Consider the following 26013-nt stretch of genomic DNA (forward strand, 5'->3'; position numbering starts at 1 on the left):
GCCGGATCTCAGCTCACTGCAAGCTCCGCCTCCCGGGTTTACGGCATTCTCCTGCCTCAGCCTCCCGAGTAGCTGGGACTACAGGTGCCCGCCACCTCGCCCGGCTAGTTTTTTGTATTTTTTAGTAGAGATTGGGTTTCACCATGTTAGCCAGGATGGTCTCGATCTCCTGACCTCGTGATCAACCCATCTCGGTCTCCCAAAGTGCTGGGATTACAGGCTTGAGCCACCGCGCCCGGCCCCCAGCACTCCCTCTTACCAGGCCAGCTTCACTCATGTGACTTTCTTGGCCTCATTAGGCCTTTGAGTTTGAGATTTTTGTCTGTCCCAAACACCTAATATATAAAGTGGTTATGCTCATGCCTGTAATCCCAGCACTTTAGGAGGACGAGGCAGGTAGATGACTTGAACCCAAGAGTTTGAGACCAGCCTGGGCAACATAGCGAAACCCTGTCTCTACACAAAATTCAAAAATTAGTTGGGCGTGGAGGCACGCGCCTGTAATCCTAGCTACTCGGGAGACTGAGGCGGGAGGATTGCTTGAGCCTGGGAAGTAGAGGGTGCGGTGAGCCTTGATTGTGCTACTGGGCTCCAGCCTAAGTGAGAGACCCTGTCTCAAAAAAGAACAGTTTAAACCAATTTTTAAATTAGTTTTTTTTTTTTTTTTTTTTTTTTTTTTTTTTTTTTTTTTTTTTTTTTTTTTTTTTTTTTGAGACGGAGTCTTGCTCTGTCCCCCAGGCTGGAGTGCAGTGGCGCGATCTCGGCTCACTGCAAGCTCCGCCTCCTGGGTTTACGCCATTCTCCTGCCTCAGCCTCCCGAATAGCTGGGACTACAGGCGCCCGCCACCTCGCCCGGTTAGTTTTTTTGTATTTTTAGTAGAGACGGGGTTTCACCGTGTTAGCCAGGATGGTCTCGATCTCCTGACCTTGTGATCCGCCCGCCTCGGCCTCCCAAAGTGCTGGGATTACAGGCTTGAGCCACCGCGCCCGGCCTTTAAATTAGTTTTATAAAATAATGTAGTCTGGCTGAAGTGAAATGTGGGTGGAGCATCGGCAGGCCGGATATTTCTCTTTCTCCTTTTTTTTTTTTTTTTTTTTTTTTTTTTTTTTTTTTTTTTTTGAGACGGAGTCTTTCGCTCAGTCACCCAGGCTGGAGTGCAGTGGCCAGATCTCAGCTCACTGCAAGCTCCGCCTCCTGGGTTCATGCCATTCTCCTGCCTCAGCCTCCGAAGTAGCTGGGACTACAGGCGCCCGCCACCTCGCCCGGCTAATTTTTTGCATTTTTAGTAGAGACGGGGTTTCACCGTGTTAGCCAGGATGGTCTCGATCTCCTGACCTCGTGATCCGCCCGCCTCAGCCTCCCAAAGTGCTGGGATTACAGGCGTGAGCCACCATGCCCGGCCTCTCTTTCTCCTATCATTGTTGTCCCAGGTGCTTCACAGAACCCCAAGACTCTGGAGAAACACAATTTGGAAAGTGTGGCCTTGAGTTCTTGTCCTGTGTGGACTGGGACACAGTGAACGGCAGCTTCATAGTCTGGATGGGGAAGGGGACCCTCCTTTTCCCTCCAGCAGCATCTGGAGTCCTGTGTCACATGCTCCGGGATCCACACTTCTTTTTTTGTTTGTTTGTTTTGTTTTGAGATGAAGTCTCATTCTGTCACCCAGGCTGGAGTGCAGTGGCGAAATCTTGGCTCACTGCAACCTCCGTCTTCCGGGTTCAAAGGATCCTCCTGCCTCAGCCTCCCAAGTAGCTGGGATTACAGGTGCACATTACCACGCCTGGCTAATTTTTTTATTTTTTGGTACAGATGGAGGTTTCACCATGTTGGCCAGGCTAGTGTTGAACTCCTGGCCTCATGTGATCCACCTGCTTCAGCTTCCCAAAGTGTTGGGACTACAGGTATGAGCCACCACGCCTGGCCTAATCCACACTTCCGAAGGGTATCAAGTAGGATGGGGGAGGGACCTCTGTGAATCTTCGCTGCTCCCCAGAGAAGTCCTGGACATTTTTTTTTTGAGACCAAGTCTCACTCTGTTGCCCAAGCTGGAGTACAGTGGCACGATTTCAGCTCACTGCAACCTCTGCCTCCTGGATTCAAGGGATTCTCCTGCCTCAGCCTCCCAAGTAGCTGGGACTACAGGCATGACCCACCACGCCCGGCTAATTTTTGTATTTTTAGCAGAGATGGGCTTTCACCACGCTGGCCAGGCTGGTTTCCAATTCCTGACCTCAGGTGATCCACCTGCCTCAGCCTCCCAAAGTGCTAGGATTACAGGCGTGAGCCACCATGCCCGGCTGTTGAAGGGATGGCCTGCCCCTCCACACCTGTGGGTGTTTCTCATTAGGTGGAACGAGAGACTTGAGAAAAGAAATAAGACACAGAGACAAAGTATAGAGAAAGAAAAGCGGGGCCCAGGGGACCGGCGCTCAGCTTACAGAGGACCCACGCCGGCACCGGTCTCTGAGTTCCCTTAGTATTTATAGATAATTATCTTTACCATCTTAAAGATAAGGGAGTGGCAGGACAATAGGATCGTTTTTAGGGAGGAAATCAGCAGTAAGACATGAGAACAAGGATCTCTGTGACATGAATAAGTAAAGGAAAATCCTGTGCCTTGAGATAAACCTTTGAGCAGCATTGTTTCATCCTATCACACGGGGATAAACCTTGGACAATACCTAGCTTTTCTAGGAACAAAGACACACCCTGCACGCCCAAAATCCATTAAACCTTGAGTTACCACAGCACAGGTCTCTTGCAAGGACAAGGTTGGGGGTAGGGTCACAGATTAATAGCATCTCAAATACAGAACAAAATGGAGTCTCTTATGTCTACTTCTTTCTATATAGACACAGTAACAGGCTGATCTCTTTCTTTTCCCCACAGCCGTCCTGGACATCTTTTACGTATTCCCCTAAGACAGCCACCTCCGTACTTCTGCAGGGATGTGAGATCCAGCTAGAATCATTTCTGAGCTAGGATCCTGTTGTCCTGGGTTCTTGTTGCCAAACTGTCCTGGACTCAAGACTCATCAGCCTGGCTTGTCAAATGCAGGTTTCGAAGCCCTTGGATTCTGATTTAAGTAGCTCTGGGTGTGTCTTTGGAATCTATTTCTAACAAAGCACCCGAGGTGCTCTCACACCCAGGCAACTTAGACAAACACTCCTAGCTAGGAGCACAGTCTCTTTAACTTCATTTTTTTAACATTTTGAATACATAATACATTCACATGCTTCCAAACACAACAGAGAAAAGTTGTTCTTCAGCTCCTGTTCCCAAGTCCCCAGTTCTCCCTGGAGACAACCATCTTTGCCAGTTTTTTGTGTTCAAATCTAGGGACATTTTATACATAAACAAGCACACCCTCTTCCCACTCTGTTGCCCAGGCTGGAGTGCAGCAGTGTGATCTCGGCTCGGCGTGATCTTGGCTCACCACTACCTCCGCCTCCTGGGTTCAAGTGATTCTCCTGCCTCAGCCTCCCTTGTAGCTGGGATTATAGGCGTATGCCACCACGCCCAGCTAAATTTTGTATTTTTAGTGGAGACAGGGTTTCACCATGTTTTTCAGGCTGGTCTCGAACTCCGGACCTCTTGATCCACCTGCCTCAGCCTCCCAAAGTGCTAGGATTACAGGCATGAGCCACCATGCCCGTTCCTCACTTTTTTTTTTTTTTAAATGGTAACCCTTTATATACACTCTCCTGCATATTTAGAGCAGCTAGACCTAAGTTTAAGCACAGTACTAGCTTGATGACTTGTGATCCTCCCTGAACCTCAGTTTCCTCCTCTAAAATGGCAGGAATAGCAAGACACCTCACTGTTGTCGGGGAGTCCCAGGAGAGAATGCTTGCCGCGAAGCTGTCAGCACAGGGCCTGGAATAGAGTGAGTGCTCCGTATCTGGAAGTTATGATTAGTTGTGCATTCTAGGGTGGCCAGGCAGGGCTTCCCAGTGCCAGAGGTACAGACTGAGAACCACACCCTTGGTGAGGCCACCCACTTATGACTTAGGGGGCAGAGAGAACCTCAGTAAGGTCAGTGGTGTTTATTGAGGCTTTACTATGTGCTATGTGCCTCTTGCTGAGTTCTTAGCTAGAATCGTGGTATTTCAGGGTTTTTCAACTTTTTTTTTTTTTTTTTTTTTGATATGGTGTGTCTCACTGTGTCACCCAGGCTGGAGTGCAATGGCGCGATCTCAGTTCACTGCAACCTTTGCCTCCCAGGTTCAAGCGATTCTCCTCCCTCAGCCTCCCAAGTAGTTGGGATTACGGGTGCTGATTTTTTTTTTTTTTTTTTTGGTAGCATGGTGACATTGCACCATGCTTAACAACATCCCTGGTCTTTACTCACTCAATGCCAGTAACCTTCTTCCTGCCTGTTGTGACATCAAAAATGTCATACATTGCCAAATGTCCCCAAGAAAGAGTGGGGCTGAGGGGGGACAAAATCCTACCCACAGTTAAAAACCACAGCCTTATCTCATCCTCACAGTAACTAACTACAGTAACCCCAGGTGGCAAGTACTGTTAATGCCCCATATTGCAAGTGAGGAGACCTACAGAACAGTCTGGGTGACATCCCCAAGAAAACACAGCTCCGAGATTCACACCCAGGCAGTGTGACTCCAGAGCTCACCTGCCCATTATGCAAGAGAACATCTGATCTCTCAAGAATGTTGCCCTGTTTGGTCGGGAGCGGTGGCTCACACCTGTAATCCCAGCATTTTGGGAGGCCAAGGCGGGCAGATCACAAGGTCAGGAGATCGAGACCATCCTGGTCAACATGGTGAAACCCTGTCTCTATTAAAAATACAAAAAATTAGCCGGGCATGGGGGCGGGTGCCTGTAATCCCAGCTACTCAGGAGGCTGAGGCAGGATAATCGCTTGAACCAGGGAGGCGGAGGTTGCAGTGAGCTGAGATTGTGCCACTGCACTCTAACCTGGGTGACAGAGAGACTCCGTCTCAGAAAAAAAAAAAAAAAAAAAAGAGGCCAGGCTCGGTGGCTCACTCCTGTAATCTCAGCACTTTGGGAGGCCGAGGTGGGCAGATCACAAGGTCAGGAGTTCGAGACCAGCCTGACCAACATGGTGATACCTCATCTCTACTAAAAATACAAAAATTAGCTGGGTGTGGTGGTGTGCACCTGTAATCCCAGCTACTCAGGAGGCTGAGGCAGGAGAATTGCTTGAACCTGGGAGACAGAGGTTGCAGTGAGCCAAGATCGTACCACTGCACTCCAGCCTGGGCAACAGAGGGAGACTACTGGAAAAAAAAAAAAAAAATTACCTGGGGAATTTTCTGAAAGCTCAGGCCTCACCCCGGATGAATTAGATGTGAATCTCTGGGCATGGGACCTGGGCTTCCACAACTTTGTAAAGTTTCCATGGGATTTCAAGGTTGAGAGCCCTGTGTTAGGTTGAGAAATGGTCAGGAAATTTTATAATCTCAAATCTTGGCAGCCAGTGTGGCAGGATGCAGACCTTCTCTCTGGGTTATCTGGGTTATCTCACAGGGGACCTGCCATTTCTTTCTCTTTTTGTTTTCCTTTCTTTTATATTTAAAATTTTTTTTTGTAGAGTCAGGGTCTTGCTATGTTGCCTAGGCTGATCTCGAACTCCTGGCCTCAAGCAGTCCTCTTACCTTGGCTTCCCAAAGTGCTGGGATTACAGGAATGAGCCGCTGCACCTGGCCTAAGACCTGCCCTTACTCCCCCAAGCTAAGCCCAGGCAGCCCAGCCAAGGCAGGTCTTCCCTCTTCTAAACCTGAAACCCCTCCTGAGCCCCCTCGAGTGCCCCATCCTTACCCCATAGGCCCAGGCTTATACCACCTGGTTATTCTTTATTCTCATGCACTCCAGGATGAGATCAGAGAATGAAGAGGGTCTTGAGGCCAGCCTGGGAGAGAAGCAGCAGCCTTCCTATTGGCAAGGAACGACCCAGTGCTGGGGGGAGTGAGGGGCCCTCTGAGGGTGCCAGGGGCATGCCGGGAGCCGCTGCTGACTCCTCCAGACAGAGCCGCACTGGTCTGAGCGATCAGGTGACTCAGGCTCGAATTTCTCCTGAAGCGTTTTTTTTTCTCTGCAGGGGAGAGGGGGATAGTGGAGCTGGCATTTGAAAGACTCTGTACCAGTGTCCTCTCCTCAAACCCTCACATCGTGCTCAGGAGGGCTTGGACTGGACAAGACCCCACTGGACAGATGTGCAAATGGAGGCTGAAGGCCAACTGCCTTACTCAAGGGTGTTCAGAAGCCAGACCACCTCCTTTCAACCCCGTGCCCAGCCCAGTTATGTGGCCCAGGGTGCAAACAGAAGGTTTCGAGCAGGACTGGAATGTACTGGTCTTCAGTGAAATGTTTTTTTTGTTTGTTGTTTGTTTGTTTGAGACAGAGTCTTGCCCAGACTGGAGTGCAGTGGCACAATCTCAGCTCACTGCAACCTCCACCTCCCGGGTTCAAGCAATTCTCTGCCTCAGCCTCCTGCGTAGCTGGGATTACAGGTGCCTGCCCCCACGCCCAGCTAATTTTTGCATTTTTAATACAGATGGGGTTTCACCATCTTGGCCAAGCTAGTCTTGAACTCCTGACCTCGTGATCCACCCACCTCGGCCTTCCAAAGTGCTGGGATTACAGGCGTGAGTCACCATGCCCAGCGAGTTTTGTTTTTTTGAGACGGAGTCCCATTCTGTCACCCAGGCTGGAGTGCAGTGGTGTGATCTCAACTCACTGCAAGATGGAGACCTCCCGGGTTCAAGCGATTCCCCTGCCTCAGCCTCTCGAGTAGCTGGGACTACAGGTACCTGCCACCATGCCTGGCTAATTTTTGTATTTTTAGTAGAGACAGGGTTTCACCATGTTGGCCAGGCTGGTCTTGAATTCCTGACCGCCTGCCTTGGCCTCCCAAAGTACTGAGATCACAGGCAAGAGCCACCATGGCCGGCCGAAAGGGGTTTTGAAAAGGAAGAGTCAAAAAGGACACCTGGACTATAGGAGGCAAGAAGCCTGCCCTCTCTGATCTTGCTCCCCCGCTCCCCTACCCCAAGCCCTTTGGAGACCCCAGGAGATCTGTGCATTGTTCCAGGCCCTGGAGCAGCCTCAGCCACATCAGAACGTGGCAGGCGTGCCCACCTCTTACCTGGCATCAGTCTCCTTCCTCTGTCTTCTTGAACATGGCCAAGGCTTGCGCCAGGACACCATCAGGGTCTAGGATTTTGACCTGGAGGGAAATACCAAGAAGTTGGTTTGGAGAACATGGAGGGCCCAGGCTGCCAGCCTTGACGGGTGCTGCCTGCCCAGTGGGGAGCTGCCAGCCTCATCAGGAGCCACCTCTCTTGCTAGGGATGCCCTGACTGAAAACAAAACCTTATCTGTTCCCTGTCTGGGCTGGGCTGGCCTGGCAGGTCTGGGCTGGGCATGGCTGGGGGTGCTGGCTTCTGTCTCTGTCTGGGTGTGGCTACAGGGCTCTGGTGAGGGCTGCCCACCTCAGGAATGGGGAACTGAGTGGGCTCAGGGGCCTCGTCACGGCCAAAGTCGATCATCGTCCCGCACTTGGCCATATTGTCCACCCAGAAGCCTTCAAACAGCTGGCCGTGGTCCAGATGGAAGAAACGCCCCGGCCCGTTCTTCATGCCTCTCTCCCAGCAGCCCTCGTAGCGGTTCCCGTTCTCTGGGGGGAAAGGACAGGGAGGTGTGGTGCAGGGTACACCAAACTAAACTAGACCCCCAGGGGTCGCTCTTCCAGAGCTCCGTGCAAATCTCAACATATTGGGAGGACAAGATGGGAGGCTCATAAGCCCTGGAGATCAAGACCAGCCTGAGCAATATAGTGAGACCCCATCTCTGCAAAAACAATTTTTTTTTTCTTTGAGACGAAGTCTCGCTGTCCCCCAGGCTGGGGCGCAGTGGCCGGATCTCAGCTCACTGCAGGCTCTGCCTCCCGGGTTTACGCCATTCTCCTGCCTCAGCCTCCCGAGTAGCTGGGACTACAGGCACCCGCCACCTCGCCCGGCTAGTTTGTTTGTTTGTTTGTTTGTTTGTTTGTTTATTTATTTATTTATTAGTAGAGACAGGGTTTCACCGTGTTAGCCAGGATGGTCTCGATCTCCTGACCTCGTGATCCGCCCATCTCAGCCTCCCAAAGTGCTGGGATTACAGGCTTGAGCCACCACACCCAGCCTGCAAAAACAATTTTTTAAAAATTAGCTGGGCATGGTGGTGTGCACCTATAGTCCCAGCTACTCGGGAGGCTGACGTGGGAGGATGGCTTAAGTTCAGGAAGTTGAGGCTTCAATGAGCTGAGATTGCCCCACAGTACTCCAGCCTGAGTGACAACCTCTGCCTCCTGAGTTCAAACAATTCTCCTATCTCAGCCTCCCAAGTAGCTGGGATTATAGTTTCGTGCCACCATGCCCGGCTAATTTTTTGTATTTTTGTAGAGATGGGGTTTCTCCATGTTGGCCAGGCTGGTATTGAACTCCTGACCTCAGGCCTGCCTCGGCCTCTCAAAGTGCTGGGATTACAGGCGGGAGACACCGCACCCAGTCTGTTTTTATTTTTAAAATTATTTTGAAATGTTTTTTAAAATTTTTTTCAGATGGAGTTTCGCTCTTGTAGCCCAGGTTGGAATGCAATGGCCCAGTCTCGGCTCACCGCAACCTCTGTCTCCCAGGTTCAGGCGATTCTCCTGCCTCAGCCTCCTGAGTACCTGGGATTACAGGTGCCTACTACCACACCCAGTTAATTTTTGTATTTTTTTTTTTATTTTTTTTTTTGAGACGGAGTCTTGCTCTGTCGCCCGGGCTGGAGTGCAGTGGCCGGATCTCAGCTCACTGCAAGCTCCGCCTCCCGGGTTTACGCCATTCTCCTGCCTCAGCCTCCCGAGTAGCTGGGACTACAGGCACCCGCCACTTCGCCCGGCTAGTTTTTTGTGTTTTTTTTTAGTAGAGACGGGGTTTCACCGTGTTAGCCAGGATGGTCTCGATCTCCTGACCTCGTGATCCGCCCATCTCGGCCTCCCAAAGTGCTGGGATTACAGGCTTGAGCCACCGCGCCCGGCCAATTTTTGTATTTTTAATATAGATGGGGTTTCTCCATGTTGGTCAGGCTGATCTCAAACTCCTGACTTTATGATCTGCCCGCCTCTGCCTCCCAAAGCGCTGGGATTACAGGCGTGAGCCACTGCGCCCGGCCTTTTTTTAAAAATTGAGATATAAGTTCATATAACATAAGTTGACCATTTTGAAGTGTATAGTTCAGTGGCATTTAGTACATTCACAATGCTGTGCAACAATTACCCTCTATCTACTTTCAAAACGTTTTAGTCACCCCAAAAGGAAACCCCGTGCCCATTAAGCAGCCATTCCCCACACCCGCTAACGTCACCATTCCCATAGTCCTAGGCAACCATTAGTCTATTTTCTGTCTCTATGGAGTTGCATGTTCTAAAAATTTCATATAAATAGAATCATATATATGTGACCTTTAGTGACTGAAGGGAGGGATAGGGTCCTCTTCCTCTCTTGTCCCACATTGGCACAAGGGCCAGTGTGGGACAAGAGTGTGGGGTGTGGCCTGTCTCTGTGGGACCAGATGGGCGTGGCCAGCTCGCTGCCGGGGGCGTGGTCATGTGGGCGGGGCCGACGGGGGCGGGGTACTCACTCAAGCGCAGCATGCCGTCCCCGTTGGGCTTGTCGTTCTCCCACTGTCCCTCGTAGATGTCACCGTTGCTGTAGTACATGCGGCCCCACCCACTGCGCTGGCTGCCACACCACTCACCCTCATAATACTCCTTGGGTCCGAAAAACTGGATCCCATAACCCTGAAACCACCAAGATGCTACTACTCAGGCCCCACCCCCCCTCCACCCCCCTCTTCAACCCCCCCCCCGCCGCCAAACCAGGAAAGCCCGCTGTCCTCCCAGGCACCCCCAGAGCCACATGTCCCAGCTTCTTCCTTCTTCCTCAGCCCTACGTCCAAGCGGAGGGTCGTGTCTTAGCGGAGGTTCGTGTCTTCTTCTTTTTTTTTTTTTTTGAGATAGAGCCCCGCTCTGTCACCCAGGCTCGAGTCCAGTGGTGTGATCTCGGCTCACTGTAACCTCCGCCTCCCGGGTTCAAGTGATTTTCCTGCCTCAGTCTCCCGAGCAGCTGGGATTACAGGCACGCACCACCACGTCCTGCTAATTTTTGTATTTTTAGGAGAGACAGGGTTTCATCATGTTGGCCAGGCTGGTCTTGAGCTCCTGACTTCAAGTGATCTGCCCGCCTCAGCCTCCCAAAGTGCTGGGATTACAGGCGTGAGCCACAGTGCCTGCTGATAATGTCTTGAAGGATCTCCCCATGCTCTGTTTCTCTTTGTCCCTCTGCAGTCGCCTCCATGCAGCCGGTCATTAAACTCCCTTCTCACTGACCTACCCTCTCCTCTCTCATCCCCACCCCACCATGCATCATGCAGCCCTTACAGCGCCAGAGGATTCTTTAAATCGCCCATCTAGGCTGGGCGCTGTAGCTCACTGACTCACTTTAGGAGGCCGAGGTGGGTGGATCACTTGAGGTCAGGAGTTTGAGACCAGCCTGGCCACCATGGTGAAACCCCATCTCTACTAAAAATACAAAAAATTAGCTGGGCGTGATGGTGGCACCTGTGATCCCAGTTACTCGGGAGGCTGAGGCAGGAGAATCATCTGAACCTGGGAGATGGAGGTTGCAGTGAGCTGAGATCCTGCCACTGCACTGTACCCTGGGTGATGGAGTGAGACGCTGTCTCAAAAAAAAAAAAAAAAAAAAAAAATTTCGCCCATCTGATCATGCTCGCCCCCCTCCAACTCTTCTTTTGACCCAGAAAAATGAACATAAATACCATACTTAGCCTGGCGCGGTGGCTCATGCCTGTAATCCCAGCACTTTGGGAGGCTGAGGCAGGTGGATCACCTGAGGTCAGGAGTTTGAGACCAGCCTGACCAACATGGCAAAACCCTGTCTCTATTAAAAATACAAAAAATTAGCTGAGTGTGGTGGCCGGCGCCTGTAATACTAGCTACTTGGGAGGCTGAGACAGAAGAATTGCTTGAACCCAGGAGTCGGAGGTTGCAGTGAGCCAAGATAGCGCCATTGCACTCCTGCCTGGGCGACAGAGCGAGAGACTGTCTCAAAACAAAAAACAAAAAACAAAAAAACACCACACTTAGTGTCCAACAGCAGGGAAACAAGGTCTGTTTGCAGATCACACCCGAGGAGGTTGGGTTGAGAAGCCACATCTGCTCCTCAAAATCCTGATTTCCCACATATCCCTGAGGGCCCCTGCAACTCTTCTCCTCACTCCTGCCCCAGGGCAGACACACTCTGCTGTTTTACATCTCCTTCCCTTTGCTATTTTTTGCCTCCCATCTTTCTCCCTTTTTTTTTCCTGGTTAACTCCTAGCATCTTTAGTGTCACCTCCTACAGGAAGCCTGCCCTGAATTCTCTCTTTTTGAGACAAGTCTTGCTCTGTTGTCCATGCTGGAGTGTGGTGGCACCACCATAGCTCACTGGAGCCTCAGCCTCCTGAGATCAAGCAATCCTCCTGCCTCAGCCTTTTGAGAATTTGGGACTACAGATGTGCACCACAACATCTAGCTAATTATTATTATTATATAGTTTTATTTATTTATTTTGAGATGGAGTCTTGCTCTGTTGCCCAGACTAAAGTGCAGTGGCACGATCTCGGCTCACTGCAACCTCTGCCTTGCGGGTTCAAGCGATTCTCATGCCTCCATCTCCCCAGCTGGGACTACAGGTGCACACCACTATGCCCAGCTAGTTTTTTTGTATTTTTATTTAGTAGAGACGGGGGTTTCACCATGTTGGCCAGGCTAGTCTTGAACTCCTGACCTCAAGTGATCCACCCCCGTTGGCCTCCCAAATTGCTGGGATTACAGGCGTGAGCCATTGTGCCTAGCCTTCTGCCCTGAATTCTCTAGGCTGGGCTTAATGATCTTCCTCTGGGCACCCTGTGAAAACATCCCTCCTAACACCCTAACACCATATTCTTTTTTTTTTTTTTTTTTTTTTTTTGAGACGGAGTCTCGCTCTGTCGCCCAGGCTGGAGTGCAGTGGTGTGATGTCCGCTCACTGCAAGCTCCGCCTCCCGGGTTCACACCATTCTCCTGCCTCAGCCTCCCGAGTAGCTGGGACTACAGGTGCCCGCCACCACGGCCGGCTAATTTTTTGTATTTTTAGTAGAGACAGGGTTTCACCGTGTTAGCCAGGATGGTCTCGATCTCCTGACCTCGTGATCTGCCCTCCTCGGCCTCCTAAAGTGCTGGGATTACAGGCGTGAGCCACCACACCCGGCCCTAACACCGTATTCTATGTAAACTGGTTATTTGGGGCTTTCTCTTCCTACTTTGCCAATAAACAATTTGGGAGCAGAGAATATGAAACCCTGGGCTCTACCACTTGCTAGCTGTGTGACTCCAGGCAAGACTGAAACTGCCTTTGCAAAATTACGACTGAGACAGTGAAAGAGATTTAACTTAACTGACTCCATCTTGCTTCTAACTTCTAAGCTGTCCGTGTCCATTCCTGAGCTTAAGCTGAACTAACTTTGGGAGAAACTTAGTTTATAGTTTATAGTTTAAACAAAGACAGTAACAGCCCTTTCCCAAAGACCTCCTTCTTGCCTGGGGACTACATTGCCTTTGTAGGATTAACATTAGCTACAAGATTATAAATTATGGTTTAGGAGTCATGCAGCTGGAAACTACAAGATTCTGACCCTCCCTAAACTGCTGCTAAGATCAGTGCTGAAGATATTTTGCAGAACTTGCACTTGATGGATCAGCTGGCACCACCCAGATCAATAAACTGACTTATGTGATCTTGTGGCCCCTACCCAAAAACTCAGGGCAAAAAGATAGTTTTGACTCCCTGTGATTTCATCTCTGACCAATCAGCACGCCGGACTCACTGTCTTTCCCCCACCCACCAAGTTATCCTTTTTTTTTTTTTTTTGAGATGGAGTCTCGCTCTGTCGCCCAGGCTGGATCCTGGCTCACTGCAAGTTCCACCTCCCGGGTTCACACCATTCTCCTGCCTCAGCCTCCTGATTAGCTGGGACTACAGGTGCCCGCCACCACGCCCAGTCAATTATTTTGTATTTTTGGTAGAGATGGGGTTTCACTGTGTTAGCCAGTATGGTCTCGATCTCCTGACCTTGTGACCCACCTGCCTTGGCCTCCCAAAGTGCTGGGATTACAGGTGTGAGAAACCACATCCGGCCCTCAAGTTATCCTTAAAACCTCTGCAGCCAGAATGTTTGGGGAGACTGATTTGAGAAATAATACAACTCAGGGCCAGGCGTGGGCAAGGTGAACCCCTTGGGTAGTTACAAGACACCTCATCTCTTCAAGCTTGTTTGCTTATCAATAAAACGGGCATGATCATGATGATGAGCTGTTGCTGTGAGAGTTAACTGAATATTAAATATGTGTTTCAGGCTGGGCGTGGTGACCAGGCGTGAAACCCCGTCTCTACTAAAAATATAAAAAATTAGCTGGGCATGGTGGCGGGCACCTGTAGTCCCAGCTACTCGGGAGGCTGAGGCAGGAGAATGGCATGAACCTGGGAGGCGGAGCTTGCAGTGAGCCAAGATCACACCACTGCACTCCAGCCTGGGCAACACAGTGAGACTCTGTCTCAAAAAAAAAAAAAAAAAAGTTTTAAATATGTGTTTCAGGCTCACAATAGTAGTTGCTCAGTTGCAATACTGTTTATTATTGTGTCTCCATGACTGATGGTGAGGATTCCTCCACACTGGTGGGAGTAGGTGGAGGTAACCTGTGCCCAGCTTGGGTGTTTCTGGGCTGAGCACGTGCCTCTGGCTGGCTTCGGCCCCTTGGGACGCTCCTTTCTTGTCCTCTGCCCTCTTGCTCCCACTTTTCCTACCTCCCCTTCTATCCAGTCCCAGCAGAAGGGAGATTCTCAGAAAGAGATGCCTGGGGAAAAGAAAGCCAGGAAGCGAGGGGGAAGAGGGTGGAGGCAATTTTGTCCCCACAAGCCCGGCTGGCTCCTTGCAACCACAGGGTTTTGTGAGCTCCTCCCTGGCCTTCCCTTGCTTCCTGTTTCCTGGATTTTGTTCTGAGAAACTTTGCAATTCCCCCACCCCTTCCTTCTCCCACGCACACCACAACCTTGTCCTCCTCCCTGTAGACCTCCCCTCTTTTTTCTCCCAGGCCTCTCTCGGCTCTCCCTACACATACACATACACACACACACACACACAGCCTGGCTGGCAGCCCTCCTCACCGATTTCTTATCACCTTTCCACCAGCCTGAGTAGACTCTTCTGCATTTTCCTGTCTGTTGATCAGGAAGGCTGAGGGTGCCATAGCCGTCGCGCTTCCCAAACTTCCAGTCCCCTTCATAGATGGCTCCGTTCTTCTTCCAGACCTGTGTTCCTTTCCCTGGTGACACACAGATGGGCAATGCTGCAGACGTGGCCGCCAGGGGTGGGGGTGGTGTGCCTGCCTGAGCCTCAGGGGTCCCCGACTGGATGAATCTTGAGAGCTGGGACAGGCTCTACGCATCATCCTAGACACCCAGTACCCAGGAGAAGGCCAAGAAAGTTCCATTTTTTTTTTTTTTTTGAGACAGCATCTCTCTCTGTCACCTAGGCTGGAGTGCAGTGGCACCATCTCAGCTCACTAAAACCTCTGCCTCCCAGGTTCAAGAGATACTCCTGACTCAGCATTCAAAGCGGCTAGGACTATAGGCGCGAGCCAACATACCTAGCTAATTTTGTGTTTTAGTAAAGATGGGGTTCCATGTTGGCCAGGCAGGTCTCAAACTCCTGACTTCAAGTGATACGTCCACCTTGGCCTCCCAAAGTTCTGGGATTACAGGCATGAGTCACTGCATCAGGCCAGAGGTAATTCTCTTTGTTTATTGATTAGTGTCGCATGTCTGTCTTTTCCAGGAGAATGTGAGCTGCAGGAGGGCACAGACTTTGGTCTGTTTCGTTCACTGCACTGAAAACCTGTGCCTGGAGACTGGGCGCAGTGGCTAATGCCCGTAATCCCAGCGTTTTGGGAGGCTGAGGTGGGTGGATCACCTGAGGTCAGGAGTTCGAGACCAGCCTGGCCAATATGGTGAAACCCTGTGTCTACCAAAAATATAAAAATTAGCTGGGCATGGTGGCAGGCATCTGAAATCCCAGCTACTCAGGAAGCTGAGGCATGAGAATCACTTGAAACTGGGAGGCGGAGGTTGCAGTGAGCCGAGATGGCGTCATTGTGCTCCAGCCTGGGAAACAAGAGCGAAACTCCATCTCAAAAAAAAAAAAACAAAAAAACAAAACTGTGCCTGGCATGTTCTTGCGGGAAATCAGGGATCCTGAACAGAGGGACCAGCTGAAACCATGGCAGAAGAATGTAAATTGTGAAGATTTCATGGATATTTATTAGTTCTCCAAATTAATACTTTTATAATTTCTTACACCTGTCATTACTGCAATCTCTGAACATAAATTGTGAAGATTTCATGGACACTTACCACTTCCCCAATCAATACCCTTGTGATTTCCTATGCCTGTCTTTAATCTCTTTTTTTTTTTTTTTTTTTTTTGAGACGGAGTCTCGCTCTGTCGCCCAGGCTGGAGTGCAGTGGCCGGATCTCAGCTCACTGCAAGCTCCGCCTCCCGGGTTCACGCCATTCTCCTGCCTCAGCCCCCCGAGTAGCTGGGACTACAGGCGCCCGCCACCTCACCCAGCTAGTTTTTTGTATTTTTTTTAGTAGAGACGGGGTTTCACCATGTTAGCCAGGATGGTCTCAATCTTCTGACCTCGTGATCCACCCGCCTCGGCCTCCCAAAGTGCTGGGATTACAGGCTTGAGCCACCGCGCCCGGCCTTACTTTAATCTCTTAATCCCACCATCTTCGTAAACTGAGGAGGATGTATGTCGCCTCAGGACCATGTGATGATTGCATTAACTGCACAAATTGTTTGTAGAGCATGTGTGTTTGAACAATATGAAATCTGGGCACCTTGAAAAAAGAACAGGATAACAGCAATGTTCAGGGAACAAGGGAGATAACCTTAAACCTTAAACTCTTACTGCTGCTGAGCTGGGAAGAACAGAGCCATATTTCTCTTCTTTCAAAAGCAAATAGGAGAAATATCGCTGAATTCTTTTTCTCAGCAAGGAACATCCCTGAGAAAAAGAATGCGCCCCTGAGAGTAGGCCTCTAAATGACCCCTTTGGGGGCAGCTGTCTTTTACGGTCGAAGCTGAAGGGACGAAATAAGCCCCGGTCTTCTGTAGTGCTCCCAAGCTTATTAGGATGAGGAAATTCCCGCCTAATAAATTCTGGTCAGACAGATTGTCTGCTCTCAAACCCTGTCTCCTGATAAGATGTTATCAATGAAAATGCATGCCTGAAACTTCATTACCAATTTTAATTTCGCCCCATCCTGTGGTCCTGTGATCTCGCCCTGCCTCCATTTGCTTTGTGATATTTTATTACCTTGTGAAGCATGTGATCCCTGTGACCCACAACCTATTTGTACACTCCCTCCCCTTTTGAAAGTCGCTAATAAAAACTTGCTGGTTTTATGGCTCAGGAGCATCACGAAACCTGCCGACATGTGATGTCTCCCTCGGACACCCAGCTTTAAAATTTCTCTTTTTTGTACTCTTTCCCTTTATTTCACAGACCAGTTGACGCTTAGCGAAATGAAAAAGAACCCACGTTGAATATCGGGGCGGGGGGTTCCCCCGATAGCATGTTGTAGGTGACTAATACCTGTTAACTTTTTTTTTTTTTTTTGAGATAGAGTCTTGCTCTGTCACCCAGGTTGAAGTGCAATGTTGTGATCTGAGCTCACTGCCACCTCCGCCTCCTGGGTTCAAGAGATTCTCCTGCCTCAGCCTCCCCAGTAGCTAGAATTACAGGCGCCTGCCACCATGCCCAGCTAATTTTTGTATTTTTAGTAGAGATGGGATTTTACCATATTGGCCAGGCTGGTCTCTAACTCCTGACATTGTGATCCACCTGCCTTGGCCTCCTGTAATGCTGGGATTACAGGCATAAGCCACCATGCCCAGACTTTTTTTTTTTTTTTTTGAGACGGAGTTTTGCTCTCATTGCCCAGGCTGGAGTGCAATGGCTCGATCTTGGCTCACTGCAACCTCCACCTCTCAGGTACAAGCGATTCTTCTGCCTCAGCCCACCTAGTAGCTGGGATTACGGGAATGCACCATCACACCCGGCTGATTTTGTATTTTCAGTAGAGACAGGGTCTCTCCATGTTGGTCAGGCTGGTTTCAAACTCCCAACCTCAGATGATCCACCCGCCTCGGCCTCCCAAAGTGCTGGGATTACAGGCATGAGCCACTGCCCCGGCCTTTTTCTTTTTTGTTTTTAGACAGGAAAGGACTGGCTGTATTGCCTATGCTAACGTGCACAGCTCACTGCAGCCTCAACCACCCAGGCTCAAATGATCCTTCCACCTCAGCCTCTTGAGTACCTGAGACCACAGGTGCATGCCACTCTACCTGGCTAATTAAAAAAAAAAAAATTTGGCCGGGCGCGGTGCCTCAAGCCTGTAATCCCAGCACTTTGGGAGGCCGAGACAGGCGGATCACGAGGTCAGGAGATCGAGACCATCCTGGCTAACACAGTGAAACCCCGTCTCTACTAAAAAATACAAAAAACTACTGGGCGAGGTGGCGGGCGCCTGTAGTCCCAGCTACTCCGGAGGCTGAGGCAGGAGAATGGCGTAAATCTGGGAGGCGGAGCTTGCAGTGAGCTGAGATCTGGCCACTGCACTCCAGCCTGGGCCACAGAGCCAGACTCCGCCTCAAAAAAAAAAAAAAAAATTTATAGAGGTTGAGTCTCTCTATATTGCCCAGGCTGGTGTCAAACTACTGAGCTAAAGCAATCCTCCTGCCTAGGCCTCCCAAAGTACTGGGATTACAGGTACAAGGCACCATACCAGGCATTTCTTTCTTTTAGAGATAGGGTCTTGCTATGTTGCCCAGGCGAGTCTTGAACTCTTGAGCTCAAGAGATTCTCCCTTCTCAGCCTCTTGAAGAGCTGGGAATACAAGCACACACCACTGCACCCAGCTTAATACATATTTAATGAAAGGATGAATAAAATATTTGTGGAGTACCTATATTGGCCAATTCAAGTCTGGGTCCTTGGTAACCCAGCAACAATTTCAACATTTTCCTTCTGAGCTTTGTGACCTTAACCAAGTAAGCTAATTCCTTGGGTCCCTCTGAGCCTCAGATACCTCTGCTGTAAAATGGGTGTAAGAATATCTTATGGGGGGGTTGGGTGCAGTGGCTCACACCTGTAATCTCAGCACTTTGGGAGGCTGAGGCTGGTGGATTGCCTGAGGTCAGGAGGTCGAGACCAGTCTGGCCAACACAGTGAAACCCCATCTCTACTGAAAATATAAAAAATTAGCTAGGTGTGGTGGTGGGTGCCTGTAATCTCAGCTACTTGTGAGGCTGAGGTGGGAGAACTGCTTGAACCTGGAAGGTGGAGGTTACAGTGAGCTGAGCCGAGATCACACCATTGCACTCCAGCCTGGGCAACAAGAGCGAGATTCTCTCTCTCAATCTCAAAAAAAAAAAAAAAAATCTTATGGGGACTGGGAGCAGTGGCTCATGCCTGTAATCCCAGCACTTTGGGAGGCCGAGGCAGGCTGATCACTTGAGGTCAGGAGTTCGAGACCAGCCTGGCCAACATGGTGAAACCTGGTATCTACTAAAAATACAAAAATTAGCTGGGCGTGGTGGTGCACGCCTGTAATCCCAGCTGCTCTGGAGGCTGAGGCAGGAGAATCACTTGAATCTGGGAGGCGGAGTTTGCAGTGAACCGAGGTCGCGCCACTGCACTCCAGCTCAGGTGACAGAGTGAGACTCCAAGAAAGGAAGAAAGGGGGTGAGGGGGAGGGAGGGGGGAAGGAAGGAAGGGAAGGAAGGAAAGGGAGAAAGAAAGAAAGAAAACGTGCCATTTGTGACAACATGGATAAATCTGGAGGACATTATGCCAAGTGAAATTAAGCCAAGCACAGAAAGACAAATACTACATGATTTTACTTGTATGTGGAATCTAAAAAAGTCAAACTCATAGAAACAGTAAAATAGCAGTTACCAGGGGCTGGTGGGGTGGGGAAAATGTGGAGATGTTCTGTCAAAGGGTGCATACTTTTTGTTATAAGATGTACAAGATTTGGAGACCTAAGGCTGGGCACGGCGGCTCACCCCTGTAATCCCAGCAATTTGGGAGGCTGAAGCAGGTGAATCACTTGAGGCCAGAAGTTCGAGACTAGCTTAGGCAACATGGTTAAGCCCTGTCTCTACTAAATAGACACAAATTAGCCTGGTGTGGTGGTGCGTGCCTGTAATCTCAGCTACTCAGGAGGTTGAGGTAGGAGAATTGCTTGAACTTCAGAGGCAGAGGCTGCAGGGAGTAACATTGCACCACTGCACTCCAGCCTGGACAGAGTGAGACTCTGTCTCAAAACAAACAAACAGGTCGGACACAGTGGCTCATGCCTGTAATCCTAGCACTTTGGGAGGCTGAGGCAGGTGAATCATGAGGTCAGGAGATCGAGACCATCCTGGCCAACATGGTGAAACCCCGTCTCTACTAAAAATACAAAAATTAGCTGGGCATGGTGGTACGCATCTGTAGTCCCAGCTACTTGGGAGGCTGAGGCAGGAGAATGGCTTGAACCCGGGAGGCGGAGGTTGTAGTGAGCCGAGATGGCAGCACTGCACTCCAGCCTGGGCGACAGAGCACAACTCTGTCTCAAACAAAATGAAACTAGATCAGCAAGTGAAGAGGATTCCTCCATCCTGTCACTAAGATGCTGATAGACATGTGTATCATGCAGAGGTATAATTGCAGGAAGAGAGGAAAAAAAGCCAGCCAGGGAGAAGCAGAAATAAGATGGAAAAGTTGGCCGGGCGCGGTGGCTCAAGCCTGTAATCCTAGCACTTTGGGAGGCCGAGACGGGCGGATCACGAGGTCAGGAGATCGAGACCATCCTGGCTAATATGGTGAAACCCCGTCTCTACTAAAAAATACAAAAAACTAGCCGGGCGCAGTGGCGGGCGCCTGTAGTCCCAGCTACTCGGGAGGCTGAGGCAGGAGAATGGCGTGAACCCGGGAGGCGGAGCTTGCAGTGAGCTGAGATCCGGCCACTGCACTCCAGCCTGGGCGACAGAGCGAGACTCCGTCTCAAAAAAAAAAAAAAAAAAAAAAAAAAAAAAGATGGAAAAGTTGTTCTAAACCTTCCCTGAGGTTGGCTCCACTCCTGCCTTTCTAATAATTTGCTTTTATGGGGTGCTTCGTTCTCCTGATTTGCTGACACTGTCGTCTCGCACGTGGATGTCTGCAAGGGCCTCTGAGGGGTCTTGCTGCCCCCACCTCATTCACAACAAAATAGCCAGCATGGGTGTTATAGGATATGAATCAGATCATGTCATTCCTCTGCTGTAAATCCTCTCTGTGTCACAGAGTCAAATCCAAAGTTCTTACCGTGGTTGACAGGGTCCTGTATGATCTGACTACCCTTCTTTAGCCCACAACTTTTTTTTTTTTTTTTTTTTTAGATGGAGTTTCGCTCTTGGAAACTCCCAGGCTGGAGTGCAACGGTGCGATCTCAGCTCACTGTAACCTCCTCCTCCCAGGTTCAAGCAATTCTCTTGTCTCAGCCTTCCAAGTAGCTGGGATTACAGGCACCTGCCATCACACCTGGCTAATGTTTGTATTTTTAGTAGAGATGGGGTTTCACCATGTTGGCTAGGCTGGTCTTGAACTCCCGACCTCAGGCAATCTGCCTGTCTCAGCCTCCCAAAGTGCTGGGATTTCAGGCATGAGGGACCACGCTGGGCCTGTTTTTTTTGAGGCAGAGTCTTGCTCTGGCACTCAGGCTGGAGTGCAGTGGCATGATCTTGGCTCACTATAACCTCCACCTCCCGGATTCAAGCGATTCTCCTGTCTCAGCCTCCCTAGTAGCTGGGATTACAGGCGTTCACCACTTGACCCAGCTAATTTGTTGTATTTTTAGTAGAGATTGGGTTTTGCCACGTTGGCCAGGCTGTTGTGGAACTCCTGACCTCAAGTGATCTGCCCACCTCGGCCTCTCGAAGTGCTGGGATTACAGGCGTGAGCCACCATGCCCTGCCAGCCCTCAACCTCTCTGACCTCCTCCTCTTCCTCACTCTGTTTCACCCACACCGTCCTCCTGGCTGTTCCTTGAACACCCCAGGTATGTTCCTCTGCTCCAGCTGGTCATGCCACCTTCTATCCTAGTCCCTGCAAACATCCGCTCAGTTATTCCCTCTCTTCCAAAATCTCTTTTTTTTTTTTTTCCCCGAGACAGAGTCTGGCTCTGTTGCCCAGGCTGGAGTGCAGTGGCGTGATCTTGGCTCACTACAAGCTCTGCCTCCCGGGTTCACACCACTCTCCTGCCTCAGCCTCCCGAGTAGCTAGGACTACAGGCTCCCGCTAGCACGCTCGGCTAATTTTTTGTATTTTTACTTGAGACAGGGTTTAACCATGTTGGCCAGGATGGTCTCGATCTCCTGACCTCGTGATCCACCCACCTTGGCCTCCCAAAGTGCTGGGATAACAGGCGTAAGCCACCGTGCCTGGCCCTCTCCTCCAAGTCTTGACTGAGAATTCATCTGTTCACTGAGTTGAGACCACCATTTAATTCTGCAAACTCAGATTACCCTATTCTGTTTTTCTGTTTTCATACATGTATACCTACCACCTCTAACATAGTATATTATTTACTTATTATATTTATCATTTGTTGGTATCTTTGTTTTCTTCACTGCTACATTTCCACAGAGTTTAGCATAGTTCCTGGCACATAGTAGGTACTCAATACAAATTGTGAAGTCGGTGTGAACTCCTAATTCCTAATTCATGTGGACTCACTATTCATGCTACACATATTTGGTGCACCCCTCCCCGCTGGGTGTTAGGATGGTGAGGATATAAGCAGTGACCAAGCATGGCACCCCCCCCTTTTTTTTTTTTGAGAGAGAGTCTCACTCTATTGCCCAGGCTGGAGTGCAGTGGCGTGATCTCGGCTTAATGCAACTTCTGCCTCCTGGATACAAGCGATTCTCCTGCCTCAGCCTCCTGAGTAGCTGGGATTACGGGCGTGTGCCATCATGCCTGGCTCATTTTTTGTATTTTTAAAATAGAGACAGGGTTTCACTGTGTTGGCCAAGCTGGTCTCAAACTCCTGACCTCATAATCTGCCTGTGTCGGCCTCCCAAAGTGCTGGGATTACAGACGTGAACTACTGTGCCTGTCCAGCCCCCACTTTTAAGCCATTTGCTGCTTGCCTCTGGGATAAAGGCAAATGTTATCACAGCCCGTGAGACCCTATATGGTTGGTGTTACTGACTTGCCCGCTCTCTCTCCCCTTGCTCACTCTATTGCAGCCACACTGGTTTCCAGTCTCCTTTTTTTCTTTTTCTTTTTTTTTCTTTTCTTTTGAGACAGGGTCTCACACTGGAGTGTAGTGGCACAATCATGGCTCACTGCCGCCTCTCTTAACTCCTGGGTTCAAGCGATCCTCCTGCCTCAGCCTCCTGAGTAGCTGGGACTACAGGAGTATACCACCATATCTAGCTAATTCCTTAAGTTTTCTATTTTCTAAGGCCGGGCGCGGTGGCTCATACCTGTAATCCCAGCACTTTGGGAGGCCGAGGCAGACGGATCACCTGAGGTCAGGAGTTCAAGACCAGCCAGGCCGACATGGTGAAACCCCGTCTCTACTAAAAATACAAAAATTAGCTGGGTGTGGTGGCACATGCCTGTAATTCCAGCTACTCAAGAGGCTGAGGCAGGAGAATCAGGCTTGACCCAGGAGGCGGAGGTTTCAATGAGTCAAGGTCATGCCACTGCACTCCAGCCTGGGTGACAAGAGCAAAACTTTGTCTCAAAAAAAAAAAAAAGTATTCTATTTTGCAGAGATGGGGTCTGGCTATGTTGCCCAGGCTGGTCTCCAATGCCTAGCCTCAAGCAATCCTCCCGCCTCACCCTCCTGAGTAGCTGGAACTACAAGTATGCACTGCCATGCCCAGTACCCTCTCAGTCCTCCAGAGCATCCCCCAATTCTGGCTGCACTGCCTAGCAGGCATGCCCCCTGCCTGGTGAACTCATTCACCTCCTGTTTGGTTCAGCTGGAACATCACCTCTCCCACTGTCTGTGTTCTCATGGCTCCTTCATGTCTCCTCTCTGGTCCCCTTCATATCCAGATGCCTCACCTGTAGCCCCTTGACCTTGAGTAAGTTACTTCCTCTCTCTGAGCGCCATGTGCCTCATCTGTAAAATGAGCATGTTACCTTCCTGGGCAGGTTCTCTGCAACACAGTAAGCTCCCTGAGGGCTAGGATTATGCTGGATGCCCCACACAGGGCCTGGAATGGATTGGGAGCTCAGTAAGTGTTTGTGGAGTGAATGAATGAGCGGTGCGGGGACCCACCAGGTCACTCTGTCCTCAAGTTCTGTGACGACTGTCTTGACCGCTTCCCATCTGCTTATACCACAGCAACTCACTTCAGCTTGGTCAAAGCATGTGTCTTGAAGAGAGGGGGCCTCAGTTCTCTGATGTCTGCTTTCTGCAGCTCCTGACCCATTGGCGTTAGGTCTATACCTCCAAAGTCTAAGGGACGGCAAGACTCACACAGATGGAAGCCCACTGTCCCATCACAGATGAGGAGGCCAAGACCTGGTGAATGGGAAATGACTTACCTGAAGCTTCACAACTGCTCTGCAGTACAGCTGGGTTGTGCAGTGTACAGGGCTCTGTCCACAACATATGCCACCCACAAGAACTGAAAAATACACTCAGGCACTTTTTTTTTTTTTTTGACGGAGTCTCGCTCTGTCACCCAGGCTGGAGTGCAGTGGTGCACCGCACCTGGCTCCGCCTGGCCCATTTTTGTATTTCTTTAGTAGAGATGGGATTTCGCCATATTGGCCAAGGTGGTCTTGAACTCCAGACCTCAGGTGATCTGCCTGCCTCGGCCTCCCAAAGTGCTGGGATTACAGATGTTAGCCACTGCACCCAGCCTGGAACTGGGATCCTAACCCGGGTTTATTTGACTCCAAAGCACTTAACCCAGCAAGGCAGGAGAGCAGGGTGGTTAAGAGCACAGAATCGGGCCGGGCTCAGTGGCTCACACCTGTAATCCCAGCACTTCGGGAGACCAAGGCGGGTGGATCACTTGAGGTCGGGAGTTCGAGACCAGCCTGACCAACATGGAGAAACCTCGTCTTACTAAAAATACAAAATTAGTTGGGCATGGTGGCGCATGCCTGTAATCCCAGCTACTCTGGAGGCTGAGGCAGGAGAATCACTTGAACTCAGGAGGTGGAGGTTGTGATGAGCCAAGATCGTGCCATTGCATTCCCGCCTGGGCAACAAGTGTGAAACTCCGTCTTTAAAAAAAAAAAAAAAAAAAAAAAAAGCACAGAATCTAGCCAGGCACAGTGACTCCCACTTGTAATCCCGGCAATTCAGGAGGCTGAGACAGGAGGATTGAGCCCAGGATCTTGAGGCTGCAGGTCTCGAGGCACCGCTGCACTCCAGCCTGTTTTTCTGAGACAGAGCAAGGCCTTGTCCTCTCAAAAAAAAAAAAAAAAGAGTACACAGTCTGGAATTGCAAGACTGGAGTGAGCAGCAGTGCCACATTTAAAAATAAAAGCCTTTTTTCTTTCTTTTTTTCCCCCAATCAGGATTTAGTTTGTATTAACAGGACCCCTTTGCCCCCTGCTGGTCAGACTTGAGCCCCGGCTCCTCCTCGGGGGATGGAGTAGGGGGTCCTCCCTTGTGCCTGGAGCTCAGCCCTCTGCGGAGCATCACAGATGAACGCAAAGCCCAGAACCCCGTGGCAAGCTGGTTTCGGGGGGATTGGCTTTTCTTGTTGCCAGCCAGCCCAGTGCTTAACCCAAGTCTCAGAAGGCAGGAACTGAGCCCCCTAGGTCCCAGAGCCCCGGGGACAGGCCAGTTTCTCAAGACCCTCTGTCCACTGCTGGTCCTGAGACCCTCACTCTGTTGAAGTCAGGGCTGAGTTTGTTCAGAAGCCCCAACACGTGGAGGCCCCCAGCTGGCCTGGGCCAGCATTCATCCTGGGGGAGCCTTGGGGACACATCTCATGTCCCCAGTGAGCTCTGCACGCTGCCTTCCTGGCCCTGTTGCCCACTGTGGCTACGGCCCCACTCTGGCCGCCCGTCCTGGAGTCCCACTCACCGTGTTTCATGTTGTCCTTCCACTCGCCCACATAGTAGTCGCCATTCACAGCGTAGACCTGGCGCCGCAGGCCGTTCTTCTGGGCCTTCCGGTCCCACCCCTTCCACAGGGACTCCGACTTTTTCGGGCACTTAGAGACTGGCATGGTGGCTGCTTCTGCAAGGATGGAGGGTGCTGGAAAGGGGTTAGGAACATCTGGGGCTCAGCGTGCCCCGCGTAATGCTGGGATCCTGAGCTCAAGTGGGGCGAGTCATGTGTGTTCTGAGTTCCCGGGGCAGGTGAACGGCCCTTGGTGGGGATCCTTTAGTGCTGGACTGACCTTTGGCTGGCCCCTCCCTTGCCTCTCCCAGGGGGCCCCTCCCAGGGGGTCTGATGGCACAATCACTTGGGAATCTAGGGAGACCAGTAGAGCAGGAGGGTTTGTGATGGCATCAGGGAGAAGCCGCCCCCAGGGAGGGGGTGGCGGTCATGTATACGTGTATATATATATATATATTTTTGATGTCTTCTAAATATTTTTATTTATTTATTTATTTATTTATTTAGAGATGGAATCTTGCTTTGTTGCCCAGGCCGGAGTGCAGTGGCGCCATCTCAGCTCACTACAACCTCTGCCTCCTGGGTTCAAGTGATTCTCCTACCTCAGCCTCCTAAATAGCTGGGATTACAGGTGCCCACCACCACGCCTGGCTGATTTTTGTATTTTTAGTAGAGACGGGGTTTCACCATGTTGGCCAGGCTCG

General features: G+C 50.5%; 1 protein-coding gene across 2 annotated transcripts in view; it reads right to left on the reverse strand.

The window, feature by feature from the left end:
• The window catches only part of MORN3 (MORN repeat containing 3), a 41819-nt gene extending 16109 nt beyond the window's left edge, over positions 1-25710 (reverse strand). Inside the window, exons 1-5 of one of the 2 annotated variants that reach the window (XM_037995944.2) lie at positions 25271-25710; positions 14279-14436; positions 9656-9815; positions 7480-7664; positions 7134-7214 (exon numbers count right to left, since the gene is read on the reverse strand). In XM_037995944.2, the coding sequence (XP_037851872.1) occupies positions 7140-7214; positions 7480-7664; positions 9656-9815; positions 14279-14436; positions 25271-25415 (723 nt within the window). In that variant the 5' untranslated portion in view covers positions 25416-25710 and the 3' untranslated portion in view covers positions 7134-7139. Of the gene's footprint in view, positions 1-7133; positions 7215-7327; positions 7665-9655; positions 9816-14278; positions 14437-25270 lie in introns of those variants that run through there. The other variant, XM_073021172.1, reaches the window with a different exon arrangement.
• Positions 25711-26013: the final 303 nt, after the last annotated feature.

Source organism: Chlorocebus sabaeus, chromosome 11 (assembly GCF_047675955.1).
Source record: "Chlorocebus sabaeus isolate Y175 chromosome 11, mChlSab1.0.hap1, whole genome shotgun sequence".
Classification (NCBI taxonomy): domain Eukaryota; kingdom Metazoa; phylum Chordata; class Mammalia; order Primates; family Cercopithecidae; genus Chlorocebus; species Chlorocebus sabaeus.